This window comes from Cyanistes caeruleus, chromosome 16, assembly GCF_971803275.1.
Source record: "Cyanistes caeruleus chromosome 16, bCyaCae1.hap1.1, whole genome shotgun sequence".
Lineage (NCBI taxonomy): Eukaryota > Metazoa > Chordata > Aves > Passeriformes > Paridae > Cyanistes > Cyanistes caeruleus.
The window spans coordinates 9,172,189-9,190,900 of NC_141716.1; the positions used below are offsets into that span (position 1 = coordinate 9,172,189).

At 54.1% G+C, this 18,712-nt stretch overlaps 2 protein-coding genes and 1 long non-coding RNA gene across 5 annotated transcripts in view; 1 reads left to right on the plus strand and 2 right to left on the minus strand.

Annotated features, from left to right (window-relative positions):
* The first annotated feature begins 8,498 nt into the window (after positions 1–8,498).
* On the plus strand, positions 8,499–13,998 carry LOC147650170 (uncharacterized). The gene is made up of 4 exons (XR_015276970.1): positions 8,499–9,024; positions 9,754–9,838; positions 10,558–10,723; positions 10,833–13,998. It is a non-coding gene; the product is annotated as an uncharacterized LOC147650170 (long non-coding RNA).
* On the minus strand, positions 9,969–10,713 carry LOC111938291 (caltrin-like protein 2). Its single transcript, XM_023939959.2, has 3 exons — positions 10,632–10,713; positions 10,296–10,457; positions 9,969–10,137 (listed from the first exon to the last, which is right to left on the minus strand). Exons 1-3 carry the CDS (start codon positions 10,693–10,695, stop codon positions 10,133–10,135), a joined length of 231 nt encoding a protein of 76 aa, XP_023795727.1. The 5' UTR covers positions 10,696–10,713; the 3' UTR covers positions 9,969–10,132.
* Positions 13,838–18,712, minus strand: part of MATN4 (matrilin 4) — a 38,468-nt gene continuing 33,593 nt past the window's right edge. For 2 of the 3 annotated variants that reach the window (XM_086852815.1, XM_086852816.1), the window contains exons 8-11: positions 18,278–18,691; positions 17,795–17,947; positions 16,944–17,048; positions 13,838–16,766 (exon numbers count right to left, since the gene is read on the minus strand). In XM_086852815.1, coding sequence (XP_086708941.1) covers positions 16,708–16,766; positions 16,944–17,048; positions 17,795–17,947; positions 18,278–18,691 — 731 coding nt within the window. In that variant the 3' untranslated portion in view covers positions 13,838–16,707. The remainder of the gene's footprint in view (positions 16,767–16,943; positions 17,049–17,794; positions 17,948–18,277; positions 18,692–18,712) is intronic. The other variant, XR_015276969.1, reaches the window with a different exon arrangement.

Here is an 18,712-nt window from a genome sequence, read left to right on the forward strand (position 1 = left end):
CATCTTTGTCTGCTCCAGGCAGCTGCGAGCCTGGCTGATGGTGGGTGCTGAGCCCCGGCGGGGTGCTGCCCACGGGCTAGGAGGAGGGCTGGCTCCCACGTGGGGTTTTCTCTGCCTGTCACTGACATATGGTGATCAGGGTGAATTTTCTTTTCCCATCTGAAAATAGTTCTCATCCAGCCATTTTTCAGGGAAGGAGCTGTGCCTGGCGCTGCAAGGGCGCCCACTCCATCTGGCACTTTGTGTCTGCACCAGAGCCCTGTTTTTGCTGTACTACAGAGTAGACCCCAGTCCTGTCCCCTCCAAAATCAGCTCTCCCAGTACAAGGAGGTGTGCTGAGTGTCCCTGGGCCATGTGGAGGAGCTGAATCATGAGTGGGAAGGGAGTTGCCTTGGCTCTGCCCTTATTGCCCCCAGACTGGAGGGATCGCCCTGGGAAGGGGCTGGGGAGATGCGGAGAGGAGACACCTCCATGTTTCCTGCTGCAGCTGAAGGCTCTGGCTGGAAGCAGCTGCAGAGGAGGGAAGTTCACTTCCCAGGCTGCAGAGGCCCCGTGCAGGTTTGTGCTGGCATCACGACATCCTTCAGAGGGGACTTGGCTGCTGCATCAATGACACCTGAGGCGAATTTTCCCTTTTCTGCACAAATTCAGAGGCGAAAGGCCTGACTCTGCCACGAGCCAACCAGAGCTCGTTGGCCTGCCTTTGCACTGACACTGGTATGCTGTGGCAGGAAAGGGAGACTCACATTTTAAGGCTGTTTTCCAGCAAACTGAGGTGTAAGGGCTGTTCCTTGGCACAGCTGTGTTTACGATGGCCCCGCTGAGGCGCAGCTCCCCACGGCACAGGCCAGCCCCGTGCTCCCACTGCCACTCCTGAGCTAACTGGCAGTGATGTGGAGATGGGAACAAGCAGAAAATCAGGTCAGCTGGAAATGCCTCGCCATCTCTTCCTTTCATGTCTCCCCCCATTTTCCTCTCTTGAGGAAGGCGAGTCTCCACCCGCTGAAGACCAGGGCGGATTATGTCGATAACCGCACGCAAATCCTCCACACGGGCACGGGGGGCAAAACCTCTTGCCGTGGTCTCTTCTGCAGTCTGGAAGCAAATCGCAGAGGCAGGGTGAGTCTGAAGCCAGCAGCCATTTCAGTGCTGCAGTGAGTCATCCCAAAAGGCGCTCAGCTTGTGGCAGCTCCCTTCCTTTCTTCTTTCTGCCTTTTTTTTTTTTTATTTTTTTTAATAGCTGACGTAGCAATAAATTAAAAAAATAGCAGGAAATACATATGAATATAGCATGTCTCCAGAGCTCCTCTAATTAAAAGAAAATTCTTCAAGCACTTTTGAGCCCCTTGGATATCTGTTGTGAAAGGCCGGAGCCACGTGGGAGGGTGGGATAGAGCAGCGCACCTGCGAGCGCAGGGGGATCCGCGGAGCTGGCGGCTGATGGGCTGATTAATGCCGGGGACATGAGCACAAAGCACTTCACAAATAGTCTTTTCCAGAGGGAAAGAGCTAAATTAGGGCAGATGCAAAAGCCTGGGCTTGTGTTTCTCAGTGGCAAAGACTTAATGCTAAATGCATGGGCTTTCCTTAATACTGTTATTTCCTGGTGGTTTCTGTGCTTGCTGGTGTGTTTGTTCCCCGGGCTATGGGAGGGGGTTGCTCCAGCTGGAGGGGCTTGGGCTTTTCCTTTCCATGCCATTGGCTGTTCCCATTCTTGTGCCATCAACTGTCCCAGTTTCCATGCCTCTCCCTGAAGCCAGTTCATGGGGTTGCGGGAGAGAAAGGGAGCTGTGCTAGCAGCATCCTCTGAGCAGGAGGAGAAAAGTAGGGACACAAACTCCACAAGATTCCATCCCTACAACCCCCATTTTCCTCCCAGAGCCACAGGGTGTGTGTGTCAGATGCTGCTGACAGGGGGATATCAGCCTGCTCCATGCTGAAAATTAATTAACCAGCTTCATTCAGTCCCTTGGATACACCTGTATATCCAATATATGTACATACATATATATATATATATATATATATATATATATATACCACTGCAGAAAGGTGATTCCTTGGAATCCATCTGCAGCAGGCCTGGGACAGGCTCTCAGTATGGCCTGCAACAGCCCATCCTTCTGACAGCCTGGAACTCCTCTGGACTTGAGTTTTACTGAGCTCACTGGGTGCCTGAGCCAGGAAAGATTGATGACCATTCACTGAACTTGCTGGAGACCTTGACTTGCATTTGAGCTCTGAAGTTCTAACAGGAAACATGAGAAAATCTGGAGAGTTGTACCAAAGCAATGGCTATTTTTTATATAGATGGAGAGCCTCTGGCAAGGGAGCAGGGAGATGCTGCAGTGTAAGGTCAGGCATTTCAGAGCACTGATTTACTGTTGAGTTCCCACATGCCTTGAGCATTTGGATTGCCTCCATCTTCCAGCAACCTGCAATCCCCACGTGCTGCACCCCCTCCCTCTGCTCTGTTTCTGCTCCAGGTTGTCTCACCATCCTCCAACACCCAGGACACATTACCAGAACTGAATGCATGAAAAACAAAGGCTGTTCCCAGGCTCATCATTAACCTGTTGGAGCATCTCAGGCCAGGGCTTCCTTCCCAAGGGCCAAGCCCTCTCCAGACCATTCCCAGCAGAGCTAGGAGCTGCCACAGGTAGGGATGCAGGTGGAAGGGCAGCGTGGTGTCAGAGGTTAATGGCAGGACTTGCTCTGTTCCCTGACACTCATCTTTGGTGTCAGGCTCAGTCCAGTCACACTTCATTTACCAGTACAGAGAAAGCCACAAAACCCAGTCATCCTACCCATTCTTGCACAGGCAGCATGGACTCACTCCTTGGATTCTCTGCCAGGAGAGAGACAGGTGAAGATGGAAGCACAACCTTAACTGTAATTAAATCTTACAATACTGCAGGCCAAATGATGCAAGTATCCAAGAGTGCAGCCGAGCTCTGACTCTCGGCAGGCTTGTGCAGTGAGGACACTTGCCCTGCATTTTGCTTTTGATAGCTGTGCACAGCCAAGGCCATGGCCATGGAGGGAGCCAGAGGTGGCCTCTGATTCCTGCCAGCAAGGCCAGGCTGGGTGGAGCAGGGAGGTCCATCACCTGCCCCTGTGCTGCACTGTACATGGAAATACCTTATAAATTAGTATTTAGAAATCATACAATGAGGCAAATTGGAAATCAGTCTCTTTGTGCAATAAGGGGGTCAAGTTAAAGGGTGATTTCCCTGAGATTTATCTGATCCTGTGGATAATTTCATCCCACAGCAAACCCAGGTGAGGGCCTGGCACTGGTGGAGGCAGGGGCAGCAAACCTGCCCTGAGGCTCTGTCTCCCCACCAGAGCTGGAGACAGAGAGTGGCCACAGGGCTTGGGGCTCTTCACTCTCTGCCCAGCTGTGATGACACAGCTGAGAATTTCAAAACTATAAGTTGCTGGTGAATTATCACTCTGGTAGTTTTGTAGGTGGAAGTGCCCTGGAGGTTTGAGGCTCTGGATGAGCGCCCTGCTCCCATTCCAGCTCTGCCTCCAGCTGCCTCTGTGCTGGCTGGGATGAACACGCAGGAACAACTACAGCTGGAGATGCTTGGGTGCAAGGAAGGGTCTGCTCCTGTCTTTGCAAGGATGCTGTCTTTTGGGCTCTCTGCAGAAGGTTCAGCAGTGCTGGGGGTGGTGAGAGAGCTCTGCTGCCAGAGTGTCTTCAGGTCTTAAGGTTCTGAAGGGTGCCAGGGACTTGCTGAGTTCCTCCATCCCATCTCTGCCTCTCCCTCCTTTAGACATCATCCCAGCATGTCCAGCATGGGCAGGACACCTCAGTCCACGGAGGAGGATGTGGGGCTGGAGATGTTGGAGCACTGGGTGTGGGGTGACACAACACCCAGGGCTGCAGGGTGGCTCTGGGGGGCCAGACTGGCAGGGGACCCCCCGAGCCCCCCAGGTGCCCTGGGCAGCGGATCTGCCGTGCTGTGGTTCTGTGGTTCAGGGCTGGTGACTCACTGCCAGCCCTGGGAAGGCTGCAGAGCCACAGCAGGGGGGAGCAGGGGTGTCTGACAGCTCCTGAGTCTCCTGATAGATATTCCTCTGCTGCTGCATGGAGAATCACTGCTGTCTCCATGTCAGAGCCCAGGTTTGCTATGCTGGCTATGGATTTTTCCCTGCTGTACAGCCATCCTGGCTGCTTGTCACTAGATTTTTGTAGTTTTGAGGGTTTTTTACCAGGGATCTTTGCGCAAGCAGAAGAGAAGAAGCCAAGGATGCAGGATGCAGGTGGATGAGAGCTTGCTGGCTGAGTCTGGATGGCTGGGGGAGACACAGGCACTTGCTCCTGCAATATGCACACAGGACCCCAGGTTTCATTACCTCCTTCCACCAGCTGCAATGCTGAGGATACCCCTCATTTTTTCATTGATTGTGACAGAGTTCAGGGCTTGTTTTTTTAGGCAGATTCAGGTACCTGAAGAGAGAGCGCTTCTTTCCAAACTCTTGGAGCAGTGGAAGTAGCATTTGTGTCCCAATAAGATGCTCAGTGGTTTGCTGGGATGCAGCTTGGCATCCAGGCAGAAACCCCGTTTCCCTGAGCCCTGGAAAGAGCCTCCTGATGACATTTCAGGAAAGCACTTTTCTATTTTTAGAGGCCATCATGCACAGAGCCAGGGAGTCAGTACAGGATTCCCAAGCTCTTGCAGAAAGCAGTCGTGCATCTCAGGATGCTCGGAGCAGCAGCCCTGGGGTCATTAACACGATCGAGTCACAGGAGTTCCTGAAGCAGAAAGGTATTTGGGCAACAGTCCGCTGCCTCTTTCAGTCTCTGCTGGGTCAGTCTCCAATCCTGCTGGGACCAGGGTGCTCCTCTGATTGCCACCATGTCTCTGATCTGCGCCTTGAAGGTCCAAAGCTTCCCGTTTGCCCGGCTGTGCAGGAACACGACAGGGCGGTCTGCGATGCTCTGCTGCTTTTGCCCATCTCTCCCTGATTAATGTGAAATCCAGCCTCATGAATCATTCATGAGGCTTTATTTAGTATAATGATTTCTGACATCCACTGCCTGGGAATAGCATTTTGGGACAGACCGTTTGCGACCAGCGAACTCCAGAAATAGGGAGCTGACGTTTATCCCATCTGAAGGGGGAACATTCAGGAGGGGAGGGAGAGGGGCGAGGCAGCCCTGCCTCCTTCTCAGGGAATCACAGGTTGCTTCCTAATTAGCCAAATGTGTAAAAGCTAAATATTGACATTGCGTTGCGGTTCCCTGTGTCTTGCCATCACATTGCATGTTATTAACCTACATAATGTCAGGGAAAGGAGCATCTGTGTGTGCCTTGGCACAGGCAGGGCTGAAGAGACAGGAATTCCCCAACGCTGCTGGTGGGACCTGAAGGAGCTGGGAAATGGTTTCCCCTCCACGGCCGGAGCTGGGGGAGAGAGAAGCTTGTTGGGCAGCCCTAGATCATAGATAGCCCTCCCTCCTCTTCCAGAACACTTAGCTGTAGGGAAGCACTGGTTTCAGCTGGGAGGGGCTCTCTGCAGGTGAGCAGCCCCATTTGGGAGGGGTGTGCAGGTACCTTTGTTCCTGTGCTGGTGGATTTGGGAGTGATGGTGAGTTTACTGCCGTGTGTGGGCCACAAGGTGGGATCTGTGCTGCAGCTGGATGTGTGAGCAGGGGCTGGCGTCCATGGGAGCTGCTTTCCTCCCTGCAAACTGCTTCATGTGAGTCTCTGAGTGTTCCACCAGCCTTTGCCAGAGCTGTTATTTGTGGAACATCCCAGCTGCTTGGCTGAACACAGACACCAGCCTCTGTGAGGGACTGTGGGGGGAGTGCCCAGCTGAGAGATGGGGCTGCTGCGAGGGCAGGGATGATGGAGCCCAGCTGCCCTGCCTGCCGTGGGACACAAGGAGGCCCAGCTGCCCTGCCAGCCTCCTGCTGAGCCCCCATGTGTCTTCATGCAGTGTGGCATGGCCACATTTCCTACTGCAGAGGACAGAGATGTCTCCTTTCCTCTCTTTCTGCATGGGGAAAAGGATTGCTGGCATGTAGGGATCTCCCTCAGCTACAGGATGCTGTCAGTGCCTCATCTTTTTTGCCTTCCTTTTGGCTCCCTGGCTCAGGGAAGTCCTGGCAGCATTTGAAAGGCTTCCTGGGTGTGCACAACCTTGTGCAGCTGCAGCAAAGAGCAGCCTGCTGAGGATTCCTGGTGGGATGGAGGGGGGATGGAGCCAAGCAGCTCAGCACAGCTCTGCTGCCTCTTGGCTGGGGCAGGCAGAGCTGTTCCCTGCCAGACTGAAGGCCTTCGTCACAAGCAGCTTGTGAGTTTTGGCAGCTCTTTAGGCAGGAGAGAAATGACAACGGGCTGCTCTGGCATCCCTCAGCTGTGGTTCCATCCCCTGGCAGCCCCCACTGCCCTGGGGCTCCCCACCAGGCAGGGGCTGGGGGCAGTGCACAGCCGGGGTGATGTGCCAGAGCCAGGCAGAAGGGACAGCTTCCATCCCTGCCCTCAAAGGTGCCCTGGGGGCAGACACTGCCTCCCTCCACTCCGTAATTCCAGGATTCCCCTCTGCCCTTCCCCACTGGCAAGGGTGGGAAGGCACTGGGAAAGGTTTCTGGTGTATCCTGGCAGTGTGAGACAAAGCATCCCTGTGTCTTCAGAAAGAGAATGCTGGAGGGCATCAGCTGGTGTGAGACAGCTCTGGCCCAGATCACTCTCTCCCTGCCCCTGGAGAATGTCTAGGTCCAGGTGAGGGGCTGAGTTTGTATAAACCATCCCACAGACGAAAGCACAGAGTGAATTCATACATTTGTTGACCTTTAAATGTGAGGATGGTTTGTTTTCCTGCAGAGGTGTGTATCTATTTCTTTTATGGTGGGGAGCAGAATGCTATTGACTCCTTTTCCCTCCTGGAATATTGCTGCTCCTCAGCAGGAATGATGAGGGCTGTGCCTAGCTCCTGACCACGGGCAGAGCTGCTGCTGAGTGGATCTGCTCTGCCCAGGGTATTTTCTCCTCTGGAACTGATGTGATTGCTGAGATCCTACTGGGACTACAGATTCCCACTCCTAGCCCAGACTAGCTAAATAACCCTCCCCTTTCAAAGGCTGTCAAAGCTGTAGTAATTCTTATTAGGCTGGTTTGAATCATCTCTTGAAAAGGTCTTACATCACCACTGAGCACCAAACTGTTCAGTATTCAGACCCCAACCACCCAGTCTTCCGAGCCAGACCATAACATATGCAGGGGGAGGCTCCAGGAAAATATTAAAGATGTTCTGCAGTGCTGTGGGTGAGACCTGACTTCTCCATCCTCTGTCCTGTGCACATTTCAGAGTGGAACAAAGGACATTGCGTGGAGCAAGGATGCTCTGTGGTGCTGCAGGATCCTCGGGGACACACTCTGGATTCCATCCCCTGGGATGCTGGGGAGTGTTGGATGTTTCCTTTGGGAATTTTCCAAAAGTGACTGGCCTGAAAACCTTTGCTTTGAGGGAAGATGGAGTAAGCCAGACCCGTGGCCTGCTCTGCAGTGGTGCTGCTGCTGTGACATGCCATGATGGATGTTTCTAACTCAAAGCTGGGCCCTTGAGTGCAGCCTTTTCCCACTTTCCCAGCACCAGACCTGTCCCAGGAGAAGTAGTGAGTCCTGAGCACCCAGGCAGAGGAAATGAACACCTTCATCTCCAGATTGCTCTGGCCCTGGGGAAACAGGTGATGTGGGAAGAATCCCTCTGACACAGCACTCACTGCTTTTCCCACTGTCTTGCTGACACCTACCTAGGACAAAGAGGGAAATTCTTTTCCTCTCCATAAACCTGAATCAAAGGATTTCAGCCAATGCACGCTGCCAGGAGCTGACCACAATCAGTGATCCTGACCTGTGTGTTTTGGTGCTCCTCCCAGTGGGTGCTACTTCGGAGGGGGTAGAGGTGGGTCTAATCCAGTGCTGGGAGCCCCCCAGCACAGGCAGTGACAGCTGGAAATGCTGTGCACAGGAGGCAGGGACCTGTGCCTGGGAGAGCATTTGTTGACACAGCTGCAGGTGAAGGCACAGTTGCTTCAGGGATTTCTGATTTGCAGGGCTCCAAAACAGAAAGCAGCAGGACAGAGACAGACTAGATGTCCCCAGAGCACCTTCTGGCCCAAAGCCACCTCCTGCTGCCTTCCTGGGCCAGCAGCTGGGTGACAGTGGTGACATGAGCAAAGCTGTCTCAGAGCAGGAAGGGGGACCTCTCATGGGGAGATCTGGAGGCCTCAGGCAGCAGGTTTTGGGAGGATGAACCCTTCCTACCATTTCCTTGTCTCTGCAGAGGAGCTGCTGCCCTGGGCACGGCATCCATCGGGTTATGCAGGGCCAGCTGAGAGGCACCCCATGCCTGGAGCTCTGTGCTTAATCAGACCAATTAGCAATTTAATCTTGTTAACAAACCAAGATAATTGCAGCATTATCAAATTAGCCAGCTGTATGGAAATGCCTGCTTAATAGCAGCTGATAATAGCTGGTGCTGATGGAGGAGGAGGGCTGTGATCCGTGGGAGGTGTAATCTGGCTGCTCTGCCCCGTGCTGGGATGTGGGGATGGCTGGGGCAGCACTGGGGCTCAGCCTCCTCAGCCCCATGGCTTGTGTGGCACAGCTCACCGGGGCTGGGCTGCTGTCAGGGAGAGTTTTCCCCTGCAAGGACACTACACTGGCTAGAAGCAATGTCTGATTTTACACTGAGTTGGCTGATGAGCTCTCAGTTCTTGTTTTGCCTGTCCCTGCTGGATCACCTGGCGTTTTCAGCCTCCCCAGCTCTGCATAAACTCTCCTGTTCTCTCTGCCCTCCCGTGGCCAGGCTAAGCAAAGAGTTGGGATTTTTCACCATAGAACATCCTCCTTCTCAGTCAGAGTCATTTCTGAGTCTTTGCCTCCTTCTAGTTCCTCCCCAGAGAAGAGGTCACCTACGCAATGTGAACCAGAAGGACTCACTCCAGCAGATGCTCTCCCCAGTCTCGGCCAGGAAGCTTCCAGCATCTCCCATGGACCATGCAAGGTGTCAATCCCACAGCCAGAGTCTTCATCCCGCTGTGTTTGCAGGCCATTTAAACCCTGCCTGGCTGGTGCTGCTCTCCATATTGCTGTGCTGGTGCCTGGCCGTGGGGATCAGCTCTTACACAGCAGCAGCTCCTCTCTGCTCCCCCCAGAGTGTGCAGACAGACCAAGCTCTTCCCTCAGTCTGGGCTGGGACTGCTTGTTGAGAATGGGACCTTCTCAGCGAGCCTGGCATCAGCACTGGGCTGGGGGCATTAGGCTGGGTGATGCTCTGTCCCTGCAGGGGGTGGTGGCAGTGCCTGGTTTTGTCCCTGCACAGAGGCCAGCAGGTCCCTCGGGCTGCACACTCTCTCTTCTGCTGATGTCTCTTGGCATTTCCTCAGTTTTTGTCCCCAGCACTCAGCTGTACAAAAATTACAAGAACCCCTTGGAGCTATGATTTTATTGCCCTGGCTTGAGGCTTTCCCAGGCAATATTCTTCAGCTGAATTTTCCCCACCAGCTCAGGTTCAGTGAGGGGTTCAGCCCCATGTGGGGTTTGGGTCTGTGTAGCCCCCTCCTCTGCTCTCCAGATGTGCCCCAAATAAGGTACTCATGGGGAAACTGCCTTCTGTATCCCCCTGGGCAGGCAGGGTCAGTTCCCTTTCAGAGCACTGTCCAGCTGGCAGGGGCCTGGAGGCTCCAGGGCCCCTTGCAGCCTTCCTAAAGCAACCTGTCATGTTTTGTTCCAGTCCCTTCCCATTGCTCTCTCCTCCTGGGGGCTCTGTGCCTCTGGATGTATTTTCTCCCCCAAGCCAGCCCCTAACCACGCTGCAGGTGTGTAGCCAGACCGTTCTCATCCTCTTCCCCTGGCAGAAATTCTGGGGTGAAAGCAGCAGTAGGACTGTGTGCCAGGATGAAGAGAGGAGGGAGGACATGGGGAAAGGAGTCACATATCACAAGCACCCCTGGGAAAAGCCTCTTTTATTTGTTAAAAGAGCGGTGGGGGAACAGAGGGAGAGGGAAGCGGGTGGCACAGAGCACTGTGCAGCAGCTGGCACAGAGTGATCCTGGAGCTGAGGTGGGATGGGAATGCTGAGATGACCCTCAGTCTATCCTGGAAGCTGGAGCTCACACTGGGAAAAGGAGAGAAAGAAAGAGGTCGCGTCTCGTGTCCCCAGCCCACACATCTGTCCACCAGCCACCCCACCAGCCTGACGGGGGCTCTGGCAGCTGGACACGGCTCCTGCCCACAGCCACCTCATCAGCTCCTGGGATGTTCCTGAGCTCCTACCGTAGGAGATGGGGATGGAAGATGGTCTGGAGAGGCATTTCTTCCCACAGAAGGAGCGGCAGCACTTCTTGCCGCGGGGGCAGTGCCGGTCCAAGAGGCACTGGTTCCGCGGGTTGTGCAGGGCACAGGTGAAGCGGACAGGGGGACAGGACCAGGCACTGCCTGCAAGAGGAGGGACTGGTTTGCTCCAGGGCAGCTGAGGGGCACTGGGGAGATGCTGCCCAGCAAGCTCACCCCTCTCCTCTCCCCTCCCCTCCCACAGGATCCATGTAAACGTGGCTCCTTCCCAGCCCCTGAGCTTTTCCTGCCCGTACCTCATCCCGGGGTATCTCCTACCTGTTGGCAGCTCTGCCCAGAGGATGAGCATCCCCACCAGGAGGAGGGCGGCCACTGTCTTCATCCTGCTGTGTCCCTGAGAGCTGTGAGAGGTGGGGGACACCAATATTTAAACCTTGGGGAGGAAGGGGGTGGGGAACGGGGCTGGCGCCTGCCAATGTTTGTACCACTTTCCTCTGCCTGTTGCATTGTGTTTTCCAGAAGAGCCTTTTGCGCAAGATTCAAACGTGATTGTTCGATTGCTCAAAAAGCAGCTGTTCCATTGCACAACTGACCCCTGCAGCCACACCTGGGGCTGAGGGACAAGCCAAGAGGAGATGAGCCAGGGCTTTGTCCACCCTGAAAGGCTGGAGGCAGTGGAGCTGCTTTCTCCTGGGCAGGTATCTTCTCCACATATCCTTTTTCAGGAGAAACCCTTGTGGGGACCATGTTCCTTTCTGTGGGTCTGTTAAATGGGTTTCCCTTTGTGCTTTGCTTGCACATGGTCCTGCAAACCAAACCTTACAGCATGATCCAAATCAGCAGGAGGCTGCCTGTGCCTTCCCAGGGATGATCCTTCAATTTCTTTTTCCTAGAGGTAACTTGCCCCTTACTCCTTACTCCTGCCCCATGGGAGTATAAGCTGGTGGGAAAGCTGCTTTGGCTTAGACAAAGGTGAGTCTTCCTCAAGCTCTGGTGGGGGGTCACCTGACCCCCAGTATCTTCCCTGGGTGGCTTCTGTCATATAGGAAGCAGGTTAGTGCTGGCAGAAAGTGGCTGACCTCTCTGGGGTAGGATAATCCACTCCTTACAGACCTGCCATCAGCCATGGTGTAGCACAAGGACAACTTGATTGAGCCCTAACTCTTGATGGCTGTAGGGATTAGGGACTGTATTCCTTGTTTGGATGGCCAAGGTCCCACCACCCATTTCTCCCTCCCAAGGAAGTTGTAGCCCTGCCCTGGCCTCCAGGCAAATCTGTTTTCTCTAGGTGTCCTTGGGCAATGGGAAGTTACTCCATTTCCCACCAATTGGTCAATGTTCCCCTCAGCTTGTGTAAGGGGTTCCTGAAACATTTCTGTAGGACTTCTGGGGCTGGCAGAAACCCAAGCTGTCCTGGAAACAGGCTCTGGGAATGCCTGGGGAGGGCAAGGCTCCCACAGCCAATTTCCCCCAGTCTTGCAGAGGGCAGCCCCTGATCTTGCAACCAGGCAGGGACAAAAAAGCCCAGTATCACCTCTACATGCTCTGTGCACCCCCTGAGCCCCCCAGAACTGCATTGACCCAGCCCCTGGAGCTGCCACTTTCCATCCAGGGCTTGGTGGGTGTCTCACTGTACCCTTCCCTGTTCAGACTTCCATTCTCAAGTTGTAACAGGCCCCGTTAACTCAACTAACCCGGTGTCTGTTAATCATTGCCTAATTTCCCTGTTGACTCTGTGGCTGCATTTAGCTCTTTGTGAAGTCATTTATTAAATAACGTGCAGAAAATATAGTCAGCCCAAAGAGATTTTCTGGGCTGTGCACCAACAATGTAGCACGTTGAATGAGAAATACAAGCACTGGATTAATTTTTAAGCAATCCATTGCCATTCAGCTGCTGCAGGGGCTGAAGAGGACAATGCTGTGCTCCCAGCTGGTGCCAGAATCTGGCTGAGGTAGTGCTTGGACCTATGTCTCCAAGGGAGGAGAAAAGATCAAGGACCAAGGCTTGGATTAAGCTGAAGAGAAGATGGGGGGTGGGGGAAAGAAATCCACCTGAAGAACATTCTATAGAGCTTTATTCATAGCAGGGAGGAAAGTGTGGATTCTTTTTGTTGCAACTCCCATGGAATAAGCAGGACCCAGCATTTCTGGGCACAGGATTGCCTGCAGTTCTCATGTTGCATTCTATTACCTGTGCAGCACCTGTTGCCCCAGCACCCCTCAGAGCAGTCCCCATTCCACATGGCTCATGCTCTTCTCCATGAAAACCACTTTGTGTCCCTCCTTCCAAAGTTGCAAGGTCCCAGTTGTGCGATGCTTGAGGGTATTGTGGCTGATGCTGCATTTTCCCAGCCAGAGCAAGGCTCTGCAGTTTGTATTCCCCAGGAAGGGAAAGGAGGGAGACCAGCACCCCTGATCCCCCAGCCTCACCCAGGTACACAAAGCACCCCATGAACAGCTTTTGCCCTGCAAAGCAGCCCCAGTCCCCAGGTGATGCAAAGCTTTCAGCCTGATGATGAGATTCATCCATCATTCATCCATCATCCATCCATCCATCATCCATCCATCCATCCATCATCCATTCATCCATCCATCCATCCATCCATCCATCATCCATCCATCATCCATCCATCCATCATCCATCCATCATCCATCCATCCATCCATCCATCCATCCATCCATCATCCATCCATCATCCATCATCCATCATCCATCCATCATCCATCATCCATCCATCCATCCATCATCCATCCATCATCCATCCATCCATCCATCCATCCATCATCCATCCATCATCCATCCATCCATCCATCCATCCATCATCCATCCATCCATCCATTCATCCATCCATCCATCCATCCATCCATCCATCCATCATCCATCCATCCATCATCCCTCCATCCATCCATCATCCATCCATCCATCCATCCATCCATCATCCATCCATCCATCCATTCATCCATCCATCCATCCATCCATCCATCCATCCATCCATCATCCATCCATCCATCATCCATCCATCCATCATCCATCCATCCATCCATCCATCCATCCATCCATCCATCATCCATCCATCCATCATCCATCCATCCATCCATCATCCATCCATCCATCCATCCATCCATCCATCCATCCATCCATCCATCCATCCCTGCCTCCCTGCCTGGCTCCCCTCAGCTCCGGGCCGGCTCGGGGTGCCCGGGAGAAGAGAGGAGGGTGCCAGCAGCCCAGCCCAGCCTCCTAGTGCTGGTGTCTGGTGCCACCTAGTGAAGTGTCACTGGTGAGGCCCTGCAGGACCTCAGGCTGGGCCCTGCTCCGATGTAATCCCATGGAAAGGGTCCTGTGGGATCTGCCTCTACAGATCCGAAGTGTGTACAGACCTCTAAGTGGGACCTGCTCTGTGCACAGGTACCCCCAACCCGGCACTCCCAGACATCTCCAGCCCGGGGAACTCAGAGCAAGAGGAAACCACAACTCTGCACATGCTGCCTGTGCCCAAAGCAAATGGAGAGAGAGCTGGGGTGTGAAAAATAAAGACTGTTTATTTACAGAACAGAAGAAACAACAGTGAACTACATCCCATATTTAAATTGTAAGAATCCCTATAACAACAACTATAAAATGTATTTACATAAGAACCTATATAACAACTATACATGAAACATATTTACAAAAGACAACAACACTCTAAAATGTATATACAGAAGAGTACTGAAAAACACTCTGCATATATCCAGAAGGGTGGCATCCCTGCCTGGCATCTCTGCCAGTGCTGGAAGCAAGCGACATGGTCACTCCAGTCAGGCACAGAGGGCTGTTCCCTGTGCCCCCAGGCTGGGACACACTGGCAGAGTGACTCTGCTGCCAGCACTGAGCCTGGCTGGGGCTGAGGGCTGAGCCCCAGGCAGTGGCACCCGAAGTGTGGCCCAAAGCAAGCACAGGGCAGGCTGGGGGTGGTGCTTGTGTTGCCAGAACCCAGGGTCCCCCCTGCACCGTGTCCCTGAGCAGAGCCACCCAGCCCAGCCCCAGCCTGGCAGCAGGGGACCCACTCTGCCTGTCCTGCTGCTGGGATCCATCTTCATCCCAAGAACATCTCCTCCTCCTCCTCACCTTTCTCATCCACTTCCATGTCTTCAACATCATCTTCCATTTCCTCTTCCATCTCTTCCTCAGTCTCCTCCACAGCCACCTCCATCTCTTCCTCTCCATTCTCCTCTCCATCTATAGCCATACTCTCTTCTCTATCAATCCTCATATCGATTTCCATCTCCTCCGCTCTGTCTGGGACAGCCTGCGTTGGGAGCAAAGCCTCAGAGCTGGGGCCCTGTCCCACACATCCCCACAGAGCTCCAGCCCACCCAGGAAGCCCAGGGGTCTCCACCTCCATGGAATGGCACTGTACCTTCACTGGGACAGAAGCGAGCACGCTGCAGGGGTGGATGGCAAGGTCCAGGCCGCAGGGAGAAGGCGGGACTGACGACAGTGTCAGGAACCTGGTGACAAAGAGGGTGACAGGGATGCTCTCGGAGCAGGGTGCAGGGTGGGACGACACAAGGGTCAATGGTTGTTTTGTGCTCTTTGCTCAAAGGGAGAAGAAAGTTTCAGCTGGAGCACTTTGTGTGCAGTGATAACACACAGGAATTCAGGGACAAACCCGCTCAGCTGCGTGCCATGGGGACCACCCTGAATGGTTTGCCTTGGAAGGAACCCTGAAGATCATCTTAGTCAAACCTGAGCTACCTCCCCTCAGAGCAGGTTGCTCAGAGTCCTGTCTGCCCTGGCCTTGGATGGAGCATCCACAGCTTCTGTGTACATCCTGGGCTTGTGCCTCGCCATCCTCAATGAAAAAAACCAGCCTTCTTTTAACCCAAATCAGCCTCCTGCAGTTAAAAGCCATCCCTCTTCTCCTCCCACCACAGACCCTGTTGAACACTCTGTCCCCATCTTTCCTATGGGACCCTTCAAGTCCTGCATGGCTGCAGTGAGGCCTCCCCATGTCCCTCTCTTCTCCAGGCTCAGCATCCCCAACTCCTTCAGCCTTTCCTCAGAGCAGAGGGGCTCCAGCCCTTGCTGCACCCCCATGGCCTCTTCTGCACTCTCTCCAACAGCTCCAGGTCCTTCCTGTGCTCAGGACCCCAGAGCTGGAGGCAGGGCTGGGTCTTGGGTGGGGCTGCAGCTTCATGGGGAGCAGAGGGGAATTTTGTGTTACCCCCTGAAAGGAACCAAATGCACTCTTGTGCTGAGAGATAAAATCAAGAGACTGGAGACTGCCCTGGGCAGAGTCCTGCTGTCAGCAGTGGCTCTTTGTGAAGCCTGCAGGGATCCCTCAGGAGCAGATCCCAGGTGTCCCTTTGCCTCAGCACCCACCCCAGAGCAGCTGCAGTGGGCACCTTGCCCAGGCTGTGGCCCCGTGCCCAGCTCAGCTCCAAGCAGAGGCTCCAAGGCAAATCCTGCCCATGGGGACACGGTGTCAGTGCCACACCTCCAGCCGAGGCCGGGCCTGCAGCACCCTGGGGTGCCACAGAACAAAGATTTTCCCAAAGGATTTCTGGATCCTGGGGACAGGAGCTGCTGCAAAAGCCACTTCTGACACAGAGGTACCTCTGTCACCCTGCAGCCCAGCTGAAAGGAGAGGGACATGTCATACAAATCTTCAGGGTGTTTATTGTCAGGATAGAAATTCCTTTATATAAAACAAGAGTTTAAAAATAGCACTACCCCGCTCTCAGAATTAAATATACATATATATATACACACACACATAGATATTGATAGAAAGAATAATTACCATTTTGCTATGTGATTATAAAACCAAACAAGATTAATACCAATTTCCAAACTATTCTGCCAAACCAGGGCAAGGGGATCTAAGAATTCCTGCCGCCCACCTTCCCATGGGAGCCCACCTGGGCACCACACTGGGAGCCAGATGGGCATCAGGCATCCCCTGTGCTGCCTGCACCACCCAGCTGTCCTTGCCCCATCACTTGGTAGCAGATGCTGAGACAACAGAAGCTCTCAGGGTGACACCACTGTAGGTTTTTTCTCTTGCAAAGCAGCCTGCCAGGGTCCAGGGGGATTGTGCCATCCCAGTCACTCTGGGGGACACCAGGTATCATGTCTGTCCAATGCCCACAGAGTTGCTCCTCCTCACCCCAGACCTGCCAAGGAACAACTGAACCCCTTGGCTTTACAGCAGGGCCTTTGTTCAAGCTCCTTTTTGTGTGTTTTTAGGATTTTTGGGTTTTTATAATACAGTCCACACCTCCCTGGGGACTTTGCAATACAAGAACAAACACTGATGCTTTACGATAACCTAGCAATAACAATGTTGTGTAGTTACTGTACATCCATCCCCGTGCCCCGCCGAGCACTGCAGCCCTCTGCCAGGATCACTTCTTGTTGGCAATCTGCTTTTCCAAGTCTTCAAGTCTGGCTGTCATCTGAGCAAGTGAATGTGCTAAGGAAACAGCGTGAGCCAGACAGTCTGCTGGGCAAAGGGCTTTATCCCCTCGAAAGAGCCTAAAATTCTCCCCACTCCCATTTATCTACCCCTCCCTCCCCCATGTGTGCTCTGTCCTCTGCTGTTCTGAACCCTGACAAGCCCAGGCATCACCCCAAAGGATATTTTTCTCGGTCAGGCTCTGCAGGATGGCCACGGTGTTCGTCTGGAACTGCACCAGCGCCTCGCACTCACACGGGCTGCGGATCTCCGTCTCCCCTTTGCCCTCCTCTGTCAAAGTGGGGGTTTGGCTGCAGTCAGACCAGGGACCACTCTCCCTTGCTCCCAGACAGGTTTCTTGTCCCTGCAGCCACCCACCAGGGCTCAGGGATCTCCCCACCATTTCCCCCTCTTTTTTCAGCCTCTCTGCTTTCTGCCAGGCTGCCCTGCTGATCCAGCAGCTCTCTGCCAGGCGTCCCACAGAGCTGTCACACGTGTGGTCACAGTGTGCCAAGGACAGCCGGTGCTGAGCTCGACTTTGTCTTCAAGCTGGGGTGGCAGGGGGCATGTTGACTCCATCTCTGCAGCCCTGTGGGGGTCTCAAGGGCACTGGGGAGCCCCAGCCCACCCCAGGGCAGGGAGACCCTCACAGTAACCCTGCACTTGGCTGCAGCAGAAGCACAGGTCTGAGCAAGGTACACAGGCCACCTTCAGAGCATCCCACAAGGCAGGGTGCCACTCCCAAATTCTGCCCGTGCCATGGCACAGGGGTGCTTGCTCACATTAATACTTTTGTATTTTGATTTTTTATTAATTCCCCCAGCTTCACCTCTTCCAAATCCCTCCCAGAGACCCACATCTATACCCACAGCAGCCTGGAGAGATCCTGAGACAGCCTAGGCTCACAACTGCCCAGCTCAGCCTTGGGTACTTGCCACAGGGTGGCAGACACACAAACTACCCTACTGGCTCTGTGGGGACAGAAAGGCCTTCCCTGGCTTAGGGTCAAGTCCCCTGGTGTGGCCAGGAACACCCACCTGGGCAGATATTCAGGGAGAAGTTCTCCACCAGGTGGGTCATGGTGGTGAAGTCTGCTGAATAGGAGAAGTGCTGCTCCACTGGCTCGGAGGCGATGGCTCTCAGCTCTTCTTCCACAGCTTTTCCAACACCCACGGCAAACATGACAATCCCTGTGTGGCAAGGACAGACCCTGAGCACTGCACTGGCCACCCCCCAGCAAGCAGCCCCAAGGCCAGAGGGAGCAAAGCCAAGGATGCAGGATTTTCTCTGGGCTTCCCAAATATACAGCAGGAATTTGGGAAGGACAGGCAGGAGTATGGCAGTACGGTGCTGGTGCAGGCTGCTGCATGAAGGATGCTGCTCAGGGCACCCCACGACCCAGCACGTCTTCTTGGGGATGCAGCTCCCCAAAGCTCAGCTGTTCCCTGAGACAGCCACCCCAAGGAGCCATCCCGGGATGCCCAAAACACTGCAATTCAGGGTTCCCAACCCCCCTGCACCTGATTCCTTTGCTCTCCTGGCCCATTCAGAGATGTCATCCTGGGAGCGCCCATCTGTGAAGACCAGCCCGATTCTGGGGATGTTGTGGGAGAGAGGCCGAGCACCTTCCAGCTCAGAGAAGCTGTGCTCCACCATGTGCTTGAGGGCAAGGCCTGTCATGGTGCCCTTCTCCATGTACTCCACATCCATCACCGCCTTCTTGATCTCATCGGCGCTGTGGTACTTGTTGAGGGGGAACTCGGTGCGCACGCGGCTGGAGTACTGCACCAATCCCACCCGTGTGCCGTGGGGGGACACCTCCAGCAGGTCCACAATACGATTCACAAACTGCTTCACCAGCTCAAAGTTCTGGGGCCGGACGCTCTTGGAGCCATCGATCACCATCACAAGGTCGACGTGCCCAGCTCCACACTCTGCAGGCACAGGGGAAGGTG

Coding starts and splice junctions, on each gene's coding strand:
- LOC111938291 (XM_023939959.2), bottom strand. CDS start 10,695: ATGAAGACAGTGGCCGCCCTCCTCCTGGTGGGGATGCTCATCCTCTGG. Junction 10,458..10,631: donor CTGGGCAGAGCTGCCAACAG/GTAGGAGATACC, acceptor CTCCTCTTGCAG/GCAGTGCCTGGTCCTGTCCC.